The 20,466-nt window shown below is 63.2% G+C and overlaps 1 protein-coding gene across 28 annotated transcripts in view; it reads left to right on the forward strand.

Annotated features, from left to right (window-relative positions):
- The window catches only part of NRXN2 (neurexin 2), a 110,077-nt gene that overhangs the window by 57,484 nt on the left and 32,127 nt on the right, over positions 1 to 20,466 (forward strand). For 12 of the 28 annotated variants that reach the window (XM_070068859.1, XM_070068909.1, XM_070068894.1 and 9 more), the window contains 8 exons: positions 1,392 to 1,778; positions 1,966 to 2,169; positions 9,493 to 9,519; positions 10,885 to 11,013; positions 11,331 to 11,712; positions 12,183 to 12,373; positions 13,723 to 13,896; positions 14,203 to 14,322. In XM_070068859.1, coding sequence (XP_069924960.1) covers positions 1,392 to 1,778; positions 1,966 to 2,169; positions 9,493 to 9,519; positions 10,885 to 11,013; positions 11,331 to 11,712; positions 12,183 to 12,373; positions 13,723 to 13,896; positions 14,203 to 14,322 — 1,614 coding nt within the window. Of the gene's footprint in view, positions 1 to 1,391; positions 1,779 to 1,965; positions 2,170 to 9,492; positions 9,520 to 10,884; positions 11,014 to 11,330; positions 11,713 to 12,182; positions 12,374 to 13,722; positions 13,897 to 14,202; positions 14,323 to 19,163; positions 19,429 to 20,466 lie in introns of those variants that run through there. The other 16 variants (XM_070068867.1, XM_070068913.1, XM_070068941.1 and 13 more) reach the window with 3 other exon arrangements.

A 20,466-nucleotide genomic window follows, 5' to 3' on the forward strand; every position in this document is an offset into this window, starting at 1 on the left:
GCTTGAATAGGCAGTCTAGTGTGGATGCAAGTGGTGGCTTAATGTGCACTGGTTTAACCCAACTATGACAGACAGGTTTTTATTAAAAAAAAAAAGATATTATTTATTTATTTGAGAGATAGAGTTACAGAGACAGAGAGAGAGAGAGACAGAGAGAGAGAGACAGAGAGAGAGACAGAGAGAGGTCTTCCATCCCCTGGTGCACTCTCCAGATGGCCACAACAGCCAGAGCTGCACAGATCTGAAGCCAGGAGCCAGGAGTTTCGTCCAGGTCTCCCATGCAGGTGCAGGGACCCAAACATTTGGGCCATCTTCTACTGCTTTCCCAGGCGATAGCAGAGAGCTGGATCAGAATAGGAGCAGCTGGGACACGAATTGGCACCCATATGGGATTCTGGTGCCATAGGCAGAGACTTAGCCTACTATGCCAGAGCGCCGGCCCCAGAGTAAACTTCCTAACGTGTAGTTTTGCAGCCTAAGGGCTCAGTGAAAGCTGCAAGGTGCCCACCTCATCCTGAGTCACTGCTCTAAGACGGTCACCTGTGGCAGGCTGGTCTGTCGCTGCACCAGAACGCCCGAGACTGGGTGACTCACAGAGGAAAGACGCCCGATTGGCTCAGGGTTCCAGAGGCTGGGGAGTGTAAGGCGGCAGCGACTGGAGAGGGCCTCACGCTGTGTCCTGTCACAGTGGCAAGGCAGCAAGGGACAGCACTGTAGGAACCTGCCTCGCGCGTGAAGGCGTTCATCTCTTCTAACAGCCGAAGCATCTCTCCAAGGGCCCACCTCCCCGCACTGCCACAGTGGCAACCAGATTTCCACGTGAATTTCTGGGGAGGGGGCATGGTGGGAACAAACCATTTTCAAACTGTAGCGTCATCCTTCCAAAGAATACTTCCAGCTCCGAGCTCCGTGGCTGGCCCCCTCTCCTGGGCACCAGTCTGCCTCACAGGCCCAGAGCCGACCTGCCTGATTGTCTAGTCCACTGGACACAGGGCGGGCTGCAGGCTGGGGGCAGTCAGGCCGACGGTGGGGAGCGGTCTGAGGCCTGGCTGCCTGGGCGGGTCTCTCGACTCAAACCTTCAGCCCTGCAGGTTCTCGACCTCCAGTTCTGGTTCTTGGGGCTACTGGTTAGAATGACCTGGGGAACAAGCCAGCCTTTAAGGGGCCCAAGCTTTTGGGGTGAGGTGGAGGGGAAGGGTGCACACTGAGGCTCACAAGCACAGTGACTGGGCTGGGGGGCTCATAGGAGCGCCTCCACCTGGGGACCTGGTCAGACAGTTTCTGCGGCAGGAAGTGAGGCTGGGCGCCCTGGTGAGGCTGGGGGTCTCCTTGGCGGTCAAGGCTTCTCTCTACCCTGCTTCCGCCTAAGGCCCACCCTGCCTTGTCCGCAGGCTCCATCTCGGTGAACAGCCGCAGCACGCCGTTCTTGGCCACGGGGGAGAGTGAGGTTCTGGACCTGGACAGCGAGCTGTACCTGGGCGGCCTCCCTGAAGGGGGGCGGGTGGACCTGCCCCTGCCCCCGGAGGTGTGGACAGCAGCACTGCGGGCCGGCTACGTGGGATGTGTGCGGGACCTCTTCATAGATGGCCGGAGCCGAGACCTCCGGGGCCTGGCTGAGGCGCAGGGGGCCGTGGGTGTTGCCCCCTTCTGCTCCCGGGAGACGCTGAAGCAGTGCGCATCGGCCCCGTGTCGCAATGGAGGCGTCTGCCGAGAGGGCTGGAACCGGTTCGTCTGTGACTGCATCGGGACCGGCTTTCTGGGGCGGGTCTGCGAGAGAGGTGAGGCTGGTCTCCCCCCAACCCCGCCCCAGTACCCTCCTCCTCAGGGCACCCCCACTCTCCTTCTCTGTGTTGCTTCCTCCTGACGATGCCCCCATAGGCCAGCCCTGGGCTTGTCAGCCTTGTGATTCTCTGGTCTTCTCTCTCCTCCCACTGGCCTTCTCCTGTTCCCCGACTCCTGGGGCAGAGGCCACGGTCCTGAGCTACGATGGCTCCATGTACATGAAGATCATGCTGCCGAACGCCATGCACACGGAGGCGGAGGACGTGTCCCTGCGTTTCATGTCCCAGCGGGCCTACGGACTCATGATGGCCACCACCTCCAGGGAGTCTGCCGACACCCTGCGCCTCGAGCTGGACGGGGGGCAGATGAAGCTCACGGTCAACCTCGGTAACCACCCTGCCCTGGGCCTCCTGGCCCCTTCCCTGGCCCTGTCTGTGACCCACACCCCCCTCTGTCTGGAGAAGTCGGTGGTGGTACCGGCACAAGAGGCCCTCAGCAGAGGTTGGAGGTGGGGAGGAGCCAGCCTGGGTGTGAGCCCCTGAGGTTCTCCACGCCTGACGACACTTGAGTGGGGTGGGGAGTACGGCCCAGGTGTCTGGGGGTGGCAGTCGGGAGTCTGCAGTGTCTGTCCCGCCCACACACGCAGTGACACTGCTCATCCACTGGCCTGTGCATTCGAGAAGCACTTGCTGATGGCCCTGGGCACTGCACTTGAGCTCCATGCAGTGGCAGAGATGGGGATGTGGAAGAGCTGAGCTCTTAGCTGCTCTGCCTGCAGGGCCGGCTGTGCTCACGAGTATAGGTGCACACTGGGCACAGGGGAACGTGCCGTGTTCCCGTCGCTGCCCTGCGTAGACATCAGATCACCAGACAGTGTTGCCATCCCAATTTTAAAGATTTATTTATTTATTTATTTGAAAGGTGGAGAGAGAGGGAGAGACAGAGATCTTCCATGTGCTGGCTCACTTCCCAAATGACCACAACCACTGGAACTGGGCCAGGCTGAAGCCAGGAGCCTGGAACTGCATGCGGGTCTCCCACGGGGACGGCAGGTGCCCAAGCACTCTGGCCCCCTTCCGTTGCCCTCCCAGGTGCCTTGCCAGGGAGCTGGATTGGAAGTGGGGCAGCTGTCACTCAAACTGGCGCCCAAAGGGGATGCTGGTGTTACAGGCAGCGGCTTGACCTGCTGCACACAGCGCTGGCCCCAATATGCCCGTTCTATGGGTGATGGGATTCATATCTGAGTATTGACTTGTCCAACTTCCCAAAGCACCTGGTGGCCAGGGTAGGAGCCAGACAAACCCAGGTCACTGACCTGGAAGTACATTGCCTTTCCCGTCACCTCCAAAAGAGCTGGAGGTGGAGCTGCTTCCGGCTGCGGCCCTCAACAGGACGCGGCTGACCACCTCCGCCTGCGCCCATGGGTGAGCAGGTCTTGGCGCTGCATCACCTCACAGTCCCCAGGGTTCCCACCTGCACTGAGCCATGTGGCCCTTTGGCTCTCTCCATGGCCTTCAGCTCTCATGGTCAGGGCAAAAAGAAATAGCAGGCTCACTCGTTCAGCCAAGATGAGGGTACTTCAAAACATTTGTGGAGAACGGAATTAAACAATAAGTTTATTTTGGTAAAAAAAAAAAAGTTGAAATCCATGCATATGAGGGGTCTTCAGAAAGTTCGTGGAAGGGAGTGGGCGTTCAGCATCGGGGGTAAGATGCCCACTTCCACATGGGGTACCTGGCTCCTTGTCCTGCTCTGGCTTCCGGCTCCAGGCTCACCTCCCCGCCAGTGCAGACTCCAGGCAGCAGCAGGGATGGCTCAAGTGACCCCAGCCAATGGCTTTGCCCAGTCCCTGACATTGTAGCCATTCAGGAATGAATCAGTGGACAGGCGTGCTCTCTCTCGCTCGCTCTCACTCTCTCTCTCTCGCTCTCTGTCTCTCACTACCTCACAAATGAATAAACAAATTATTAAAAAGTATTCATGGGAAATGTGTATTATGAAAAAACACGCAATGAATTTCAAATTTGTTTTTGGGCCGGCGCCGCGGCTCACTAGGCTAATCTTCCACCTGCAGCGCCAGCACACTGGGTTCTAGTCCCGGTCGGGGCGCCGGATTCTGTCCCGGTTGCCCCTCTTCCAGGCCAGCTCTCTGCTGTGGCCAGGGAGTGCAGTGGAGGATGGCCCAGGTCCTTGGGCCTGAACCCGCATGGGAGACCAGGAGAAGTACCTGGTTCCTGGCTTCAGATCAGCGTGGTGCGCCAGCCGCAGCGCACCTGCCGTAGTGGCCACTTTGGGGGTGACCCAAAAAAACGGAAAAGGAAGACCTTTCTCTCTGTCTGTCTCTCTCTCACTGTCTAACTCTGCCTGTCAAAAATTTGTTTTGCACTAAACCAAGCTTCCATTTTAATTCCATTGTCCACAGAGCTGACGTGTCGCCCCTGTGTTTGTGGAACACCTTGGAAGTGCCAGGTGTGTCCCGACCAGGGCGACAGCAGTGGTCAGCAAGGCTCTGCCCTGTGCAGCTCTCCGCCCAGGGGGCCCTGGGAGGGAGAGGTCCTGAGCTGCCCCGAGCTGGGGCCCAATTCATCCGTTTCAGATGGCGTCTGGGAGCACTTTTTGGAAATGAGCACCCAGACACCTCCGTGGGAGGCGCCCTCCGGCCACTGGGGCCCTGCTGTGTGTCTTGGTCTGGAAGAGAAGCGAGGCCCTGTGAGTAGACGACAGTCCCCCGCTGCAGGAATGGCGAGCTCTGAGCGCTCGCATCTTCGCCAGCCATCTCGCCCTTGAGCTGCTGTCCAGGCCGTGTCTGGGACAGTCTGGCCTTTTGGGGCCTCATTAACCTCCAAGGGAACTGGAAAAGGTTTCTGCATAAATAGAATTATGAGAGTACTTCAAAAAGTTTGTGGAAAACCATGACAAGATAAGTTCATTTTGGTGTAAAAATTTTTGAAATGCATACATAGGTTTTCTTTTTTTTTTTTTGAACTTAGTTAATCAAGTAGATTTTTAACAAATAGCTTTAAAAAAAAAGATTTATTTATTTGAAAGGCAGTTGCAGAGAGAGAGAGAGAGAAAGAGAGAGAGAGAGAGAGGTCTTCCATCTGCTGGTTCACTCCCCAAATGGACACAATGGCTGGAACTGGGCTGATACGAAGCCAGGAGCCAGGAGCTTCTTACCAGTCTCCCAAGTGGGTGCAGGGGCCCAAGCCCTTGGGCCATTTACTGCCTTCCCAGGCCACGGCAGAGAGCTGGATTGGAGTGGAACAGCTGGATCTTGAACCAGCTTCCATATGGGATGCTGGCCCTACAGGTGGCGGCTCAGCCTGCTACGCCACAGCACCGGCTCCATGCATAGGTTTTCATACTACGCATTTCCCACAAGCTTTTGGAATGCCCCTTGTATTTGTGCCTTGTCCTTTCCTTTTCTCTTTTTGGCCACCTGGCCGTTAGCTCCGCTGACAAGGACTTGCCCGGGGGTGGTGGTGGTGGGTGGACCTGGGGATCCACAGAGCCAGTTGGAGGGTTTCCTGCAGCTCTGCTGTGACCAGGGTGCTGGGTGACAGCGCCGCAGGAGCCCGCAGAGTGAGAAAGCCCCTTCGGCCGACGCTCCTCGGGTCTGTGTGACACCCTGCCCCTCTGGAACTGTCCCAGGAGCAAGGCACGAGCCCCGAGGCCCCAGGAGTGGCCCTGTGCCTCCTAGACTGCCCAGGTCTGGGTACCCAGCGTGGGCTCCCTGCTCCTTTGCCTGAGGCCAAGCACACAGACTCGCAGCAGGAAAACGCGGGGAATCTGATTTGCAGGGAAGCCAGATGCTTCTTGCTCTGTCCACCGGCCCCAGGAAGAAGCTTGGATTTCTTTGGCTTAACCAGGAGCCAGTGTCTGCGACCACCTGCGTGTATTCTGGTGGGTCCCGGCACCATTTCACTCCTCAGACCTGCCCTCTCTGGCAGTGCACGTAAGCCCTCGGAAGTCCGAGAACAAGGTGGCCTCCTGGAAGAGCCCTTGTGTTAAGACTGACGTCGGCAGGCAGGACCGACCGCCATGCACCCTCACCCCTGGCCCGGCCCCGCCCTGCCCCGCCCCCGCCCACGGAAGCGGAGGTGCTGAGATGCCATCTCTAGTGTGGCTGTGACCAGATGCTTGACGCAGACACATCTGTCTGCAGATGCCAGTGATGTGTGGCCACTGCAGGCACCGGGGACACACGGGGGGCCCCACCCAGCCGTGGGATAGCACAGGAAGACTGGGGCTCCAGCCCTGCTGTCACGGATGCCTGAGTCGTTTCCCCTCTCTGAGCCTCTGTCTTCTTATCTGTGAAATGGAGCTAAGAGTCCTCACCCAGCCTGATTTCCATGGTGGTTTTGAGGCTCAGATGGTATGATGGGGGTGCAGACAGCCTATAGATGTAAGGCACACACTCAGAGAGACCCTTACAGCCCTCTCCAAGGAAAACTGTCCTGGGATAGGGACCCAGGCTTGCAGCCAGGCCTGGGGACATCCACACAGCATCACCGAGTCTGGCCCCCCCCCTTGGGAGCCCCGTTCTGATCCCTGTCCTCCTTGCCGCCCCGGCGTGCAGGCCTCGCAGACAGGCAGCAACACCAGGGCCCCCCGCCTGGCCTGCACTTGCTGCTGGGGACCTCAGGGAAGAAGCCTGGGTCTCCCCTGGAGGAGGGAGGCTGCAGTGACAGGAGACAGCCTTGTAGCTTGCGAGGCTCCCGGGGGAGGACGTGAGGCTGCCAGGAGCCGCTTGGTGGGACGGCTGGGAGGAGGCCCTCAGTGCCAGCCTCCAGAGGTGGGCGCAGCCGGAGAAATCGGAGGAACCGACTGTGCCCTCCCAGCCTTTCCCGCTCACCATTCGTGAATCCCCTGTGTGCCCCTCGCCCCCCCCATGGGAGACCCTCCACCTCGGTCCCCGGGCCTTCAGTGCCGGGTGGCACTAGGATGGCCATCTGGTCATTAGCCCGTTGTGCCTTGGTGTCACCCTGCCTCTCTGAAATTCCCGCTTGGCCCTAAATTCTCGCGAGTTCCACCCTTGTGAGCCACGCAGAGCGAGTTGAACTCTCGTTCCTGCTCTCACGTGTTTCTGAGACACAGTTGCTATCTGTCGGTTCATTCCCCAAATGCCCACAACCGCCCCAGGCAGGCAGGGGGCTGAATTCAATTCAGTTGTCTCCCACGGGCTGGGGTGGCAAGAACCCAGTTAATGACTTGGGCCGTCACCACGGCCTCTCCGGGTCTGCACTGCAGAAACCTGGACTTGAACTGGAGCTCATCTCGAGTCCAGGCGCTCTGACCTGGCCAGTGCCCAGCGCTGGCCGGCGTTTCCAGTCAGACTAAAGACACATTACATCCCAAAGCCCGTGAGTCCCCAGGGGCTGGGGTACGTGTTGCTTCTTACTGGGGGCTGGTCTGTAGTAGCTCCCGAGCTCCGCCCAAGGCCGGGCTGCAGGGGAGCCTGCCCTGAACACAGGCCGCCCCAGGAGCGAGGCTGCCACTCCCTGGTGCCACCTCCCAGACCAGATGTGGCCAGCAGGCCCCCGAGGCTGCCTGCCTCGGACCCTGGGCCACCATGTGCCCTCCGCGGGGAGAGAAAGCCTCTCCCCCAAGTTCCTCTCCATGCCGCTCGCTCCCCTTGCCTCTGCCATCACATTCACACTGGGACCCGGGGCTGTCGGGCTGCACCGGGCCACACTGGGTCCGTGCCGTCCGTTCCCTGCAGCTGAGGCGCGGGTCGCTAGTTACTGGTTAACCTTCTTGGGCTCTGCTTGGGCGAGTGTGCATGCCGAAGAGGCTAGCTGTCTTCTCATTCTCCGTCCTGGGCTTCCCGCTAGGAGGGGCTGGCTCTTTCTCTCCGCTGGAGCAGGGGACTTCTGAGGGCGGGGTCGCTGCAGGGTGGGCCTGGCGCTGTCACCTCTTCTCTGGACAGACGGACCCGCTCTGCCTGGTGCTCCCCCGCTGGCAAGGGCAGGATGCCGAGCTGCTCCCAGCAGGGGTCGGCCTGCCCTTCCAGCCCCCTTTTTTCTTTTTTGGACCCTTCATGGGTGAAGACTCTGCTGGCCCTGAGAGAGCCCCCCGAGACCTGTCTCCAGGGCCTGGCACCGCTCCCTCTGCCCAGCCTCTCTCCCTCCCTCCGCTCCCCTGCTTCTTCCTCTCTTCTCTCTCTACTCTCTCTGCCTGCTCCCTCCCACTGGGACTTCTCACTTCCTCCCGTGCCTGCCTCGGACCTTCCTCTGCCTCCTCCGCGGCTCCCTTGGTGCCAGGCTGTGGCCCCAGGTTCCGGCTGCTCCCTCCACTCTTCTGCTGCGGTTGACAACGCGTGTGGAGCTCAGCTGTACTGCCCGAGAGGCCCATGACCCTCACAGCCGCAGGGGCATCTGTTCACCTCCACTGCAGGAACCTTCGGGGGCCCGGGGGACGCCAGGCACTGCCCCACCCCCATGGCTCCCTGGGCCATGGGACACAGGGGTACGGCCTATTCTGGGAGCCCAGCTACGTTGTTTACCAAGGGCCGACAGTGCACCCTCTCTGAATGGCAGGGGCCAGCCCAGGGCAAACCTGCTAGCCTGCTCCCTGCTTGGGATCCTGTTCCTGCCCCTCAGCTCCCAGAGGGGGAAGTGCGTCACCCAAGGTCACCCAGTGTCACGTCAGGACTTAGTCGAGGCTTTCCTCCCCTGCCTCTCCATGCAGGGCTTGCTCGAGCTCCAGCCGGTCCCGCTCCCTTGGGTGGAGTCTGACGGGGCAGCGCTGGCACCCTCAGGCCTTACACCTGAACTTCGTAGGACGTAGTGCTCTGTTCCCACTGCAAGGGCCGGCTGACTCCCACCTGTGCTCCGGGCCTCGCGCTGCAGGCTGCACGAGGTCATGTGCTTTCTGCCCGTGCGGGGTGCCCTGCCTCGAAGCTGGAGGACAGCGATGCCAGGACAGGGGCAGGAGCGTTTGCTTTCGGGGCCTGCCTGCTCCTGAACTTGCTTTGTGTCCCCAGAGAAGTCATATTTGGGGCACTGTGTCCCCAGCTGTGAGGCCTCGACTTCTCCTTTGGCAAGCAGAGCGATTCGAGGTCCTCTTCACGGGGAAGGACCACCCCAGTCCCCAGTGGGAGCCGGGCACCCCCAGGATAGGGAGGTGTGAAGGAAGGTTCCTGCAGGGGTGGTGCCAAGCCCCTGGGGCTTTGGGAGGGTATGGCCTCGGGAAGGGGACTCTGGGGCGGACCCCTCCGTTTAGCTCGGAGCGCAGAGGGGCACGGGAGTGACATGTCCCACCTGGGCTCTGAGCGGGAGTCGTCCCAGAGCAGGGGATGCAGGGACCCTGGCCCTCCTCACTCATCTCTTTCCTGAGACTGGGGAGATGGGGGGTTGGCCAAGCCCTCAGCCCCCAGCGATCCCCTGTGCGGCTGGGACTCCCAAGGTGCCCGTCTCCCCCAGACACCAGAGGCCTGGGCCCTTCCAAAAAGGGGGTCGCAAATCCTCCTGTCACCGGGTTGCCCTGCCTGCTGGCTCTCGGGAGGCTTGGAGCCCTCTTGGGGGCAGGAGGGACTGGGGTCTGCCTGAGGAATGGGAGAAGGCACCTGGACACGCGTGGTCCCCAGAAAGTGGTCCCGGGGGGAATCCCCGCCTGCAGACACCCCTCCCTGTGAAGGATGTAAAAAAAAAAAACTTGTTTTACCTTTTTGTCTCCCCTCCCCCTCTGCCCGCCCCATGGCCCCCCCAGACTGCCTGCGCGTCGGCTGCGCACCCAGTAAGTGGCTTGCCTCTTCTTCTGCAGAGTCCCAGGGACTGGGATGCTGGCTACTGGGATTTAGGGAAGGGTGGGAGGAGAAGCCTTCATCACTGGTTTGTGTGGGGTTGGGCTGCGGGGGGAGGATGCGGTGGGGGTGGGGGCTGTGGAGGGCAGAATGGGTGGAATGAGGCAGAACGGGGAGAGCAGGAGGAGGGTCGGTGGTCAGGCTGCTCCCTGGGTTCTGGGAGAGGGACGACCAGGACACCTTGTGGCCCAAGTCAGCAGGACGGTGTGGAGAAGACGAGATTGGGGCTGGATGGCAGCTTCCCGGGCCGTCCCACTCTCTTAGCCACCTTGCAGCCTAAGCCTGAGACTGGCGTGGGGATTTGCCGCTGCGTCTCTAGATGTGGCCACCAGGGGGCAAGCAAGGCACGCGGGAAAGACAGTGAGGGGCGGAAGGGCCTGAGTTTAGCCCCTCTGCTCCTTGTGGGCTGGGGAGTCCTCCCGAGGTGACCGTGCAGGCTCTCAGCAGGAGTCAGATGGAGAGCAGATGGAGTAGTCGAGGCAGCCCGGTGCTGCGGGCTCAGTGCTGGTCTCAGAGAGCTTCCACGTGGTGTGTCTGAGCGCGGGCACAGGCAGAGACCCTGCGTTTGCCCAGTCTCTTGCCTTACACGTGAGGCATGGTGGGTGTCCTGGAAGGCCAGCACCCCCGGCCCTGGCTGAAGTGGCCGCCAGGGGCTTGGGGATGACCTGGAAGTGTGCAAGGGCCAGTGCTGCCTGGAAGAGGAGCAGAGTTGGCCCTAGTCCTGGACACCTGATGATCCTGGCCACCATTCCCAAGAAACAGAACACTGCCCTCTCTGGCTGTGTGCGTGTGGCTGCCTGCCCATGTGTGCGGTAACCCAGGCGGGTGCAGTGGGAGAGCTGGGCTGTCCAGGTTGGGGAGGAAGCTATGGGCACACAGCTCCACTTGGGTACGTGGTCAGACTGTGAGATTTTGAGAGCTTTAGGTCCGTGCTGAGACGCTGGGAATTTAGTGGCTGGTGACACATGGAGCAGGTCGTGAGAGGCCCCCAGAGGTTGGGGGAGTGGGACAGTCTGGGTTGTAGGCGTGAGTGTGTACAGGGCCTCAGGGCACCGCTCCAGGGGCACCGTTCACTTCATCTGCTTTGCACAAGGCTCCCTCTGAAGTGGTGCAAAGTCACGGCACTGAGTGTGTCTGGGCTTGTGGCTGGGGCGGGGGTGTGCGTGTCAAAAGCTCTGGGTATGCGTGCATTCCAGGTGTGAGGTGAGGCCTTGAGTGTGTGCACACAGGCGTGTGGCACGGCTGGAAGCCGCCACGGGCTGTGCAGGTGCACAGGCGCCATGCTCACTCCCCCCTTGGTGCTGCAGGGAAAGGCCCCGAGACGCTGTTTGCGGGGCACAAGCTCAATGACAATGAGTGGCACACGGTGAGGGTGGTACGGCGTGGCAAGAGCCTGCAGCTGTCTGTGGACAACGTGACCGTGGAGGGTAGGTGGTCTGGGCCACAGGGTGACCACTGCTGGGGCTCCCGCGTAGGGCGGCATGCTGGGAGCTGCTTCTGTCATTTCTCCCCCGCCCCCCGGGTGGTATGTTTTGGGGTCTGGACAGTGGGACCGTCTCTCTCCCGCCACGGGCAGCGTTTTCCTGGGCCTCACAGCCCTGGAGTGCAGCTCCCCCTGGCGCTGTGTTTGCTGCCGGACCAGCTGAGGTCATCTCTGGTGTCGCCCCCACGTGGCCGTGGTGTGGGGGGAGGCTGCCGGGAAGCTGAGGCGCAGCCCTCTCACTGGGTCTCCCGTCCCGAGCAGGGCAGATGGCGGGAGCCCACACGCGGCTGGAGTTCCACAACATAGAGACGGGCATCATGACGGAGCGGCGGTTCATCTCCGTGGTGCCCTCCAACTTCATCGGGCACCTGAGTGGGCTGGTGTTCAACGGCCAGCCCTACATGGACCAGTGCAAGGACGGCGACATCACCTACTGTGAGCTCAACGCTCGCTTCGGGCTGCGCGCCATCGTGGCCGACCCCGTGACCTTCAAGAGCCGCAGCAGCTACTTGGCGCTCGCCACGCTCCAGGCCTATGCCTCCATGCACCTCTTCTTCCAGTTCAAGACCACGGCCCCCGACGGGCTCTTGCTGTTCAACTCAGGCAACGGCAATGACTTCATTGTCATCGAGCTGGTCAAGGGGTGAGGGGCAGGGCACACCACGCGGCTGGTGGGAGATGACCCCTCCCCTGCTGACCCCGAGGCAGCTCCCTGGCCACGGGGTCCCCCAGGCCGCAGGCCACAGGTCAAGCCCAGGTTCCCAACCGCCCACCTGGAGGCTGTTCCTCCATCAGTCACACCGCCACACCGCTGGCTGCGCACTCCCCAGCTGTAGCCAACCTCCGGCTCTCTCTGAGTCCTACCCCAGAACAACTCAGTCCATGCCTCCAGGGACCCCTGCTGCCCCCCCCCCCCCCGAGCCTGTGTCACAGCCAGGTGGCCCTCTGCCCCTCCCCTCTGAGACAGGCCCTCACGCCACAGCCCTCTTGCTGTTGGCTGGGGGGGGGGTGTCCCCTTCCTCTGGGCTCTCCCTCTCAGTCCCTTCTTCCCCCAGGACCCCTCCCCCACGCCGCCCCTCCCTGACCCCGTGTCTCCTCCCTACCGTGGGGCAGGTACATCCACTACGTGTTTGACCTGGGGAATGGCCCGTCCTTGATGAAGGGGAACTCAGACAAACCAGTCAATGACAACCAGTGGCACAACGTGGTGGTGTCCAGGGACCCGGGCAACGTGCACACGCTCAAGATCGACTCCCGCACTGTCACACAGCACTCCAACGGCGCCCGAAACCTCGATCTCAAAGGTGGGCGGGGGCCTCTCAGGAGGCCTGGCCCTGGCCCGCACGCCCCGCCCCTAGTCCCCGGCCCTCTTTCCCTCTCTCCACCGTGTCGGCTCGACAGTCTTCTGTCAGTGTTCCTGTGGGCCCTCCCGTGTGTCCGCCTCCTAACCCAGGACGTTGGTCACAGGATGTGCCTCCTGGGGTGCTCAGTGGCATTGTTCTAGAGCCAGGAAGAGGTGGTCCGGGCTTCCCAGGGGCCTCTCGGGGCTCCACGGCTGAGAAGCCTGCGTTGGTCGAGGACTGGAGAGAGAACAGGGCGCTGACACAGCCCTGGGTGGGGAAGGTGATGAGGGTGAGCGGTGGCCGGAGCTGGGCCCCCAGTGTCCTGTAGCTGGACTCTCGTGGGACCCAGGCTTCCCTGGTGTGCTCAGGGCCCCGCGTTCCCCTGGCATCTTCAGTAACCATCAAAGCACTCGTGGCTTGTGCCCAGAGGGGTGGCCGAGCAGCGGGAGCAGCAGGCTGAGCTCAGGGGGGTTGGTGATTAGAGAGGGCGGCCAAGCATCCTCAGAGCCAGCCAAGGCCTCCCTGGGAGCCACCTCCTCGGACCTGCCACACCGCCTCCCAGCTCCATAGCGCCCCCTGGTGTCAGTGGGACTGGGACGTTCAGAGCGCGGGAACGGTTCTGGGAGACCACTGACTTCACAGGGTGGATGGGAAGCTCTGGGCACGGCGCTGCACATCCTCTGCTCTCAGGAGGGGGCGACGTGTCACAGTGAATCGGAATGGACAGCAAGCCCCGGGGTTACCTTGGCTGCTCTGGCGCTGCCGGGTTTGAGCAGGTGGTCAAGGCAGCAGATTGGTGTCTTGGCTGAAGCTGTGCTACGCACCGGCCCAGGCTTCCAGGGTGCTGGATTCCATGTGGGGGATCAGGGGGCCCCCGAAGTGAATTTCTTCCCAGAGCCCCCTAGGCTAAGTTCTAGAGAGCCAGGCTTAGAGGGTCCTAGGAGAGAACCGGAGTTGGGAGAGGCCTGGGAAGTTCTGAGAATGGGAGACTCGAGGAGGGAAGGAGCGGGGGTGGAGGGGGCGGGGCGGCTCTGAAAGGCCCTGATTACGGCCGGAACTGGAATCAAAGCGTGTGGGGGCGGGCAGGCTCCTGCAGCTGCCCCCACCCCCACCCCCCAGGCATCTGGGCTGCTCTGGGAGGGGCGTAGACAGATGGCGAAGTGGAGAGGAAAGCAGGCAGAGGTGGGGGTGGGGACACCTCAGGTCAGAGCGGGCTGGGTGGGAGGGCCTGCGGGCCGGTGCCTGTGTCCGGGGGTCGGGGGGGGAATGGGGATGGCAATGCCTGGGCGCTGACCCCACACCCTTCGCAGGGGAGTTGTACATTGGCGGTCTGAGCAAGAACATGTTTAGCAACCTGCCCAAGCTGGTGGCCTCCCGGGACGGCTTTCAGGGCTGCCTGGCCTCGGTGGACCTCAACGGGCGCCTCCCAGACCTCATCGCCGACGCCCTGCACCGCATCGGGCAGGTGGAGAGGGGCTGTGATGGTGAGTGGGGGTGGAAGAGCTGGGTGGGCAGAGGCTCTCCTTCCCAGGCCTCAGGGGAACCCGTCCCCACGACCCTGCAGCAGGGCAGGTGAAGCGGCACTCGCCTCTCGGTCGCTTCTCGCCCTGGCTTGCGCCCTCCACGCCTGCTGCAACCCTGCAACCCCCCCCCCCCCCCCCCAGCGCTTGGCCCTGTCTGCTGCCGCTGCTGAGAGCAAGACCTCTCTGCCTGCCCGGAGCTGCCGCACCTGCCGGGGAGGGAGAGGGCTTGGCTGAGCCCGGGGTGTTTCTTCCTCCTGCTCCTCCCAGGCCCCAGCACCACCTGCACCGAAGACTCCTGTGCCAACCAGGGCGTCTGCCTGCAGCAGTGGGACGGCTTCACCTGTGACTGCACCATGACCTCCTACGGAGGCCCTGTCTGCAACGACCGTGAGTGCTGGGCGGGGGCTGGGCGGCCGGGGAGGGGCGGGGGTCCAGGCCCACTCCCAGCCATAGGACTGGAGTTGGGGGGTGTCTCTGAGGGCCCAAGAGCTGTGCTTGTCACTTCCTTCCCCTCCCTTGCCACGAGAGCCCCCAGGGGTGCGGCTGGCTGCCACCCCCTCTCAGAGTCCGCCGATGGCCTCCCCGCGTTCTGAGCAGGTGGGACCCGGCTCCCTTCACCCACAGCCAGCAGTGCCAGCCTCGGGGCAGTGAACTTGCTGCTGTCCTGTGTGATCTTGGCAGTGGCCCACGTGTCATGCATGCACTCTTTTTTTTTTTAAGATTTGTTTATTTGAAAGTCAGAATTATACACAGAGAGAAGGAGAGGCAGAGAGAGAGAGAGAGAGAGAGAGAGAGAGAGAGAGAGAGTCTTCTATTTGCTGGTTCACTCCCCTATTGGCTGCAGTGGTCAGAGCTGTGCCAATCTGAAGCTGGGAGCCACGAATTTCTTCCGGGTCTTCCATGTGGGTACAGGGTCCCAAGGACTTGGGCCATCTTCTCCTGCTTTCCCCAGGCCATAGCAGAGAGCTGGATCGGAAGTGGAGCAGCCGGGACTTGAACCGGTGCCCATATGGGATGCCGGCACTGCAGGCGACGGCTTTACCCGCTACGCCACAGTGCCGGCCCCAGCATGTACTCTTGCACATGGAGGGGGCTCTTATTCACCTGCACCCCCCTCGCTCTGGTGCCCAGAGAAGCCTGCGGTGGGAGCCACAGCAGGCCCACATGGCAGGGACAGGCTCCGGGATCCCCAGGGGGCCAGGCTGCTGTCACCTGGGTTCTCTGGACGTGGGCCTGCTGTTCCCCATTTCTCCCTGAAGAGTCCCAGCTGCAGGTCGTCCCCTTGAGCCGCAAGGACACTCCCGGGCGTCCTCGCTTGGTCTGCCCTCCCTGTCGGGGCATCCGCCTGCTGGCTTGCGTCTTGTTGGAGGCCCTCCCCAGAGAGGGCAGCTTCTGCAGCAGTTCTGTCCCTGGTGGTTGGGGGCCAGCAGCTGGGCAGAGCCTGGCTCAGGGCAGGCAGCTGGGGCAGGCGCGGGGAGAGGCGGCCTTCTGGTTGCCGGGAGGATGGGCCTTGGCATTTCCCGGGGATAACCGCGCTGAGCAGAGAAGTCAGCTGCCTGGGAAAGACGCACGCACACGCACACACACACACACACACACACACCCTCTACAGCCGTGGACACGAGGCCTGGGAAAGGCCGTGGACTTCTGGAGGTAGCTCCTGGCAGAGCTGGGATCAGAGCCTGGGCCAGGCTCTTGTCTCCTTCCCACCTCGCTGGCCGTGTGTCCGCCGGGTGGCAGTCAGGCACCCTGCAGAAGCTCCTGGTTCCGGGAACCGGAGCGCTCGGTGGGTGCTGGTTCCCTTTGAGAACACGTCCAGCCTGTGCCCCTCAGCACTTCCTTGCTATTTGCAGGCACGGCCGGCTGTTGGGCACCACCGCCCTGACCCCCGGTTTTCCTTGTGGGGTCTGCTGCCCAGTGTGCCTTCCGAGCCTCCCATGGCAGCTGGGGCAGTGGACCACTCCCTTCCGGGCCACTCAGCTACATACACATCCGGTGAGGACACTAAATGGCAAACCTTGGCCGCTGACCCTTTACAAAGCCTTGATGCTGGAGAAGACAGTGGCGTGCGGACGATGAGGGAACTGGCCCCAGTAAGAGATGGGACTTGCTCCGAGCCCTAGAGGGTGCGGCTAGAAGGACCCTGTTACTCCCTGCTCCTCACTGAGTTCTGGGGTGGGGGTGGTGGCCACCATGGAGGGAATCAGCCGCCCCTCAACACTACTCACCTGCCACACGCTGCGGCCTTCGGGGAAGGGGCCCAGGAGGTGGGGAGGGGGGGGTCTGGGGAGTTGCGTCACTTCAGCAGGGCTGAAGCAACCTCTCTGGGTTCCAGGCTGTGGGAGGCAGGGAGAGTGGGGGCGGGGGAGCAGGGCTGGCCTTGCGAAGTGTCACCATCCCCAAGCGCTGGTCCTCAGGCACAGCCTGAGCCAAGCTGTGGAGCTAAAGACAAGGTAGGTGCAAGCTGGGAGCCCCGCGGGACTGGTGAGCTGCTCCCGCTCCTCTCCCGGGGCCGCGCCCCTGCCTGGCTTGTCTGGGTGTTCGGGGCTCTCTGAGGGCGGTCACCTGGGCCTCGCAGTGGCCTTTCCTGGCGTAGGGTCTCCGTGTCTCCATCGCTGACCTCCGTGTTCCTCTAAGCCTGGGGCGGGGGTGTCTCTGCCGCGGAGGACAGTGGAGGCTGTGGAGTGATGGGGGAAGGGGTGGGGCCCCAGGACGGGCACTTCCTGCCGCCGCCCTGCCTTCCAGAGACTGCCTGCTGCCTGTCCGGGCGGTCAGCTCCGCACCATCGCGGCCCGTCTCCATCTCGGCAGCCTCTATTGATCTCTCCACACCTCTGTCTCTCCCTTCCTTTCCCTCTAGCCCCCCCAGCATCTCCCCCCACCCCGCCTCGACCCAGTCCCCACTCACTGCTATTGATTGGCCTCCAGGCGGCTTCCCTTCCTCTCCTCTCGCTGGCAGCTCCTCCCCCTCTCCCTCTGGGACCATACATTTTCTGCCTGCTCAGAGCTCCGCCAGTCTATATGCCAGAGCCCGGGGTGCAGGAACGGGAGGGAGCGGGCGGGGGGACACAGCCTCGGGGAGCCCCAGCCTCGCATCTCTCCTTCACGAGGCCCCAGGCCTCCTTTGGGGGTCACCTAGGACCCCCTTGCTTCACGTTTGAAGGGCTGGGGCATCTGGCCCTGGCGTCCAGCACGAGGGGTGGCAGCAGCCGTGGAGGGAGCTGTCCCAGGTCCTGGCCGCATTTGTCTGGGACAGCACGGGGCTCCTCCCCCTGCCCCTCCCACCCCCTTCCTCACCTGCTTCCCGCCCTACCCACCTCTCCTCACCCTGCTACACCATCTTGGAGCTCCCTCCCTGCCACACCTCTCCTGAGGAGGTTGACTGGGGAAGGGGGAAGGGAGGCCCCTTGCGCTTGCTTTGGGGGCCATGACAAGTGCTTCCTAGAGGCCCCCCAAAAGTTTGGGAGGCATGTCCCAGGTGGGGGGCAACTTGAAGGAGACATGGTGTCCTCAGCCGCGCATAAGTGGCCCAGGAAGGGTTTTGTCCTAAATGGGACACTCAGTGGACAGGGGTTGTGGAGAACCCTGTGGAGGGAGACATAGGGGGGGTGGGGCAGTGAGAGTGGAGAGGAAAGACTGGGTGGGGGCAGGAGGGCCTTGTGCAGAGGGTAGGGAGCACCGATTAAGTGGAGACTGTGTGCGCGCGCGCGTGTGCATGTGTGTGCGCGTGCATGTGTGTGCGTGCGTGTGTGCATGTGCATGTGTGTGTATGCGTGTGTGCATGCGTGCATGTGTGTGTGTGCGTGCGTGCGTGTGTGGAGTGTCTCTGGGGCTCTGGGTGCATTGTTTGTGGGTGACCCTGTTTTGAGGGTGAACTTGGGGAGATAGGGATGTCTACGTGTGTGTTGGCCTTGGCCATTCATCACCTGTGATCAAGCATGTTTGTGTGCACCCACACGTGTGCCTCTGCGAACATGTGATTTGGTGTGCCAATGTCTGAGCACATGTGTGCACATATGTGTTTGAGCTGTGTGCCTCCCACAGTGGTGCCGTGTAGCACATGGGCGTCTCCCTACACTGTCTCGGCCACATCCCAGCGCGCACGTGCGTTCCGAGGGGTGCGTGCCGAGCTGGCGGTGGCCACATCTCTGCACGCAGGACCGGCGAGCAGTATTGGGGTTCGTCTATGTGGGGGAGGGGGAGGGGAAGAGGAGGAAGAGAGCGGCCTCCCTTGCTAGCCTCAGTCCTGTTCAATTATTCAGCAGGGCCCCTTCGGGGGGGGGGGGGGAGCTGGAGGAGAGCGCGCGCCCGAGCGCGGGGGAGGGGCGGGCGCGCGCAGAGGCGAGGCAAGCGCTGAGCGGGCCGGCCAGGTGCCGCGCGGCGGAGCTGCCCAGCGCCGCCCGCAGCTCGGGAGCCGCTCGGGTCCCTCCGCCCTGCCCCCTCCTCCTCCCGCGTTCCCCCTCCCTCGCCTCTCCTCTCCCCTCCTTCCCTCCCTCCCGGGCTCTCTGCCTCCCTCCCTCTCCCTTCCAGCCCTCCCAGCCTCTGCAGCAACACTCCGCTGCCTCCATCTCTCCGCCGGAATCTCGCAGGCTCGCGCCTTCCCTCGGCTCATCCCCGCTCCCCTCCTCTCCTCTCCCCTCCTCTCCCTTCGTCCCCCCTCACCCGGATTTGCTACCCTTCCCCCTTCTCCCGCCCCCTCCCCCGGCCGCTCCCTCCTTTCCCCGGGCCTCGGACGGACAGGCGGCAGCGGCAGCGCGGCCGGCCCTAGTCTCCGTCGGTCTCCCGCTCTCCGGGGAGCCGGGCTCGGTCCCTCTCCCCTCCTCCAGCCCGCACCCCCTCCCCGCCCGGCTCCGTTTTTCCGCAGGATTCCCCCGCTGCCCCCTCCCTCTCCACCCGGCACCATGCCCCCTCCCCCGGGCGCTCCCCCGGGTTTCTGACTGCCCTGTGCGCCGCTCCGACCCCGCCGGGATGCGGGGAGACCCCTAGCTCTTCGCGATGGACCCCGGCGTCCTGCACCTTGGCGTTGCCGCTCCGCGGAGCCCGGATTTCCCGGCGGGATCCAGTTGATTTCGTGGGCTCCGGACCGAGGCTTGGGCTCTGGTTTTTCCTTCTCATCACCCTTACCCCCCCTCCCGGAGCTAGGAGCCGGAGGGGGGCTTCGCGGGGCTGCACGGCCCCGCGTCCCCGCCCCCGGCCATGGGGCTGTGAGACGGCCGCCCCCGGGCCGAAATGCCCCCCGGGGGGAGCGGGCCGGGGGGGTGCCCGCGCCGCCCCCCCGCCCTGGCCGGGCCCCTGCCGCCGCCGCCGCCGCCGCCTCCTCTGCTGCCGCCGCCGCCGCTGCTACTGCTGATGCTGTTGCTGCTGGGGGCGGCCGAGGGGGCTCGGGTCTCCTCCAGCCTCAGCACAACCCACCACGTCCACCACTTTCACAGCAAGCACGGCACCGTGCCCATCGCCATCAACCGCATGCCCTTCCTCACCCGCGGCGGGCACGGTAAGTGGCGCCGCGCCGCTGGGCCGCGGCCTCCGACGTGAGGGGCCCAGGCCCCCGCGGGCCGCACCCGGCTGTGCGCGCCGGAGCCCCCTCACCTCGTGTCTGTCTCGGGTTCCCACCATCTCGGCCCCACCCTGGCCTCCATAACTCTACCTTCCCCTCCCCCCACCATGTCTTCACTTTGCCTCCCTGTCTCACCTTGCGCCCACCCCGGTGTGCGGGTAATCGCCTCCGGTTCCCGCAGCCCCACCGCCTGCCTGCCTGTCCTCCCTCCTCCCATCTTTGACCCTCACAGCCAAGCCCCTCGCTGCCCCTTAGTGTGTCTCCATCTGTCTGACTTCCATCTCTGCCTCACCCTCACCTTCCCACGGCTGGTCTGTCACCCCCTGCAGCCCCTCCCACCGCTGTCCCATCTGTCATCCCTGCCGCTGACAAGTCCCCTCTCTCCCTCTCTCGCCTCCTGCGGTCTGTCTCCCCCTGCCCTCAAATCTTCCCCTCTTGTTCCCTCCCCGGCCTCTGGCCCCACCAAGCAGTCGGCTCACACCCCTGTCCCGTGTTCTCCTGCCCTCTTTCCCCTCCTCCCCACTTCTCCCCTTACACCTGCTCATCTCAGCCACCTGCACCCCGACCGCTGTACCCGCGGGGCTTCCCGTGTGAGTTCCCAGGGCCCTCACCAGCCCCGTGTCTGGGCCCTCAGAACCTTCTGCCTCGGACCCCTGGCCTTCCATTTCTGACTTCTGTCGCTTCTCACTCCAGCACTCTGTCCCCTCACTACTTTATCGCTCAGACCCCAAAGACTCTCCGCGCGCTGCCTCCCCGCCCTGGGCCCCCACCTTCCTTGCCCTGCCCTCCCCTTCCCTCCCTAGTCTGTCCCGCCTCACGTGTGTTGCATTCCACGCTGGTGCCTCTCGCCTCTCCTCTCAGGGTCCCCGCACCTCCCATCCAGAGACTCTGCTGCCCCCCACTTAGCCTACCCTCCCTGCCCTGCGCCTGACTTTCCCAGGCTGCCCCATCACCTCCACCTCTGTGCCCCTCTCG

This window comes from Oryctolagus cuniculus, chromosome 1 (assembly GCF_964237555.1).
Source record: "Oryctolagus cuniculus chromosome 1, mOryCun1.1, whole genome shotgun sequence".
NCBI classification, from domain to species: domain Eukaryota; kingdom Metazoa; phylum Chordata; class Mammalia; order Lagomorpha; family Leporidae; genus Oryctolagus; species Oryctolagus cuniculus.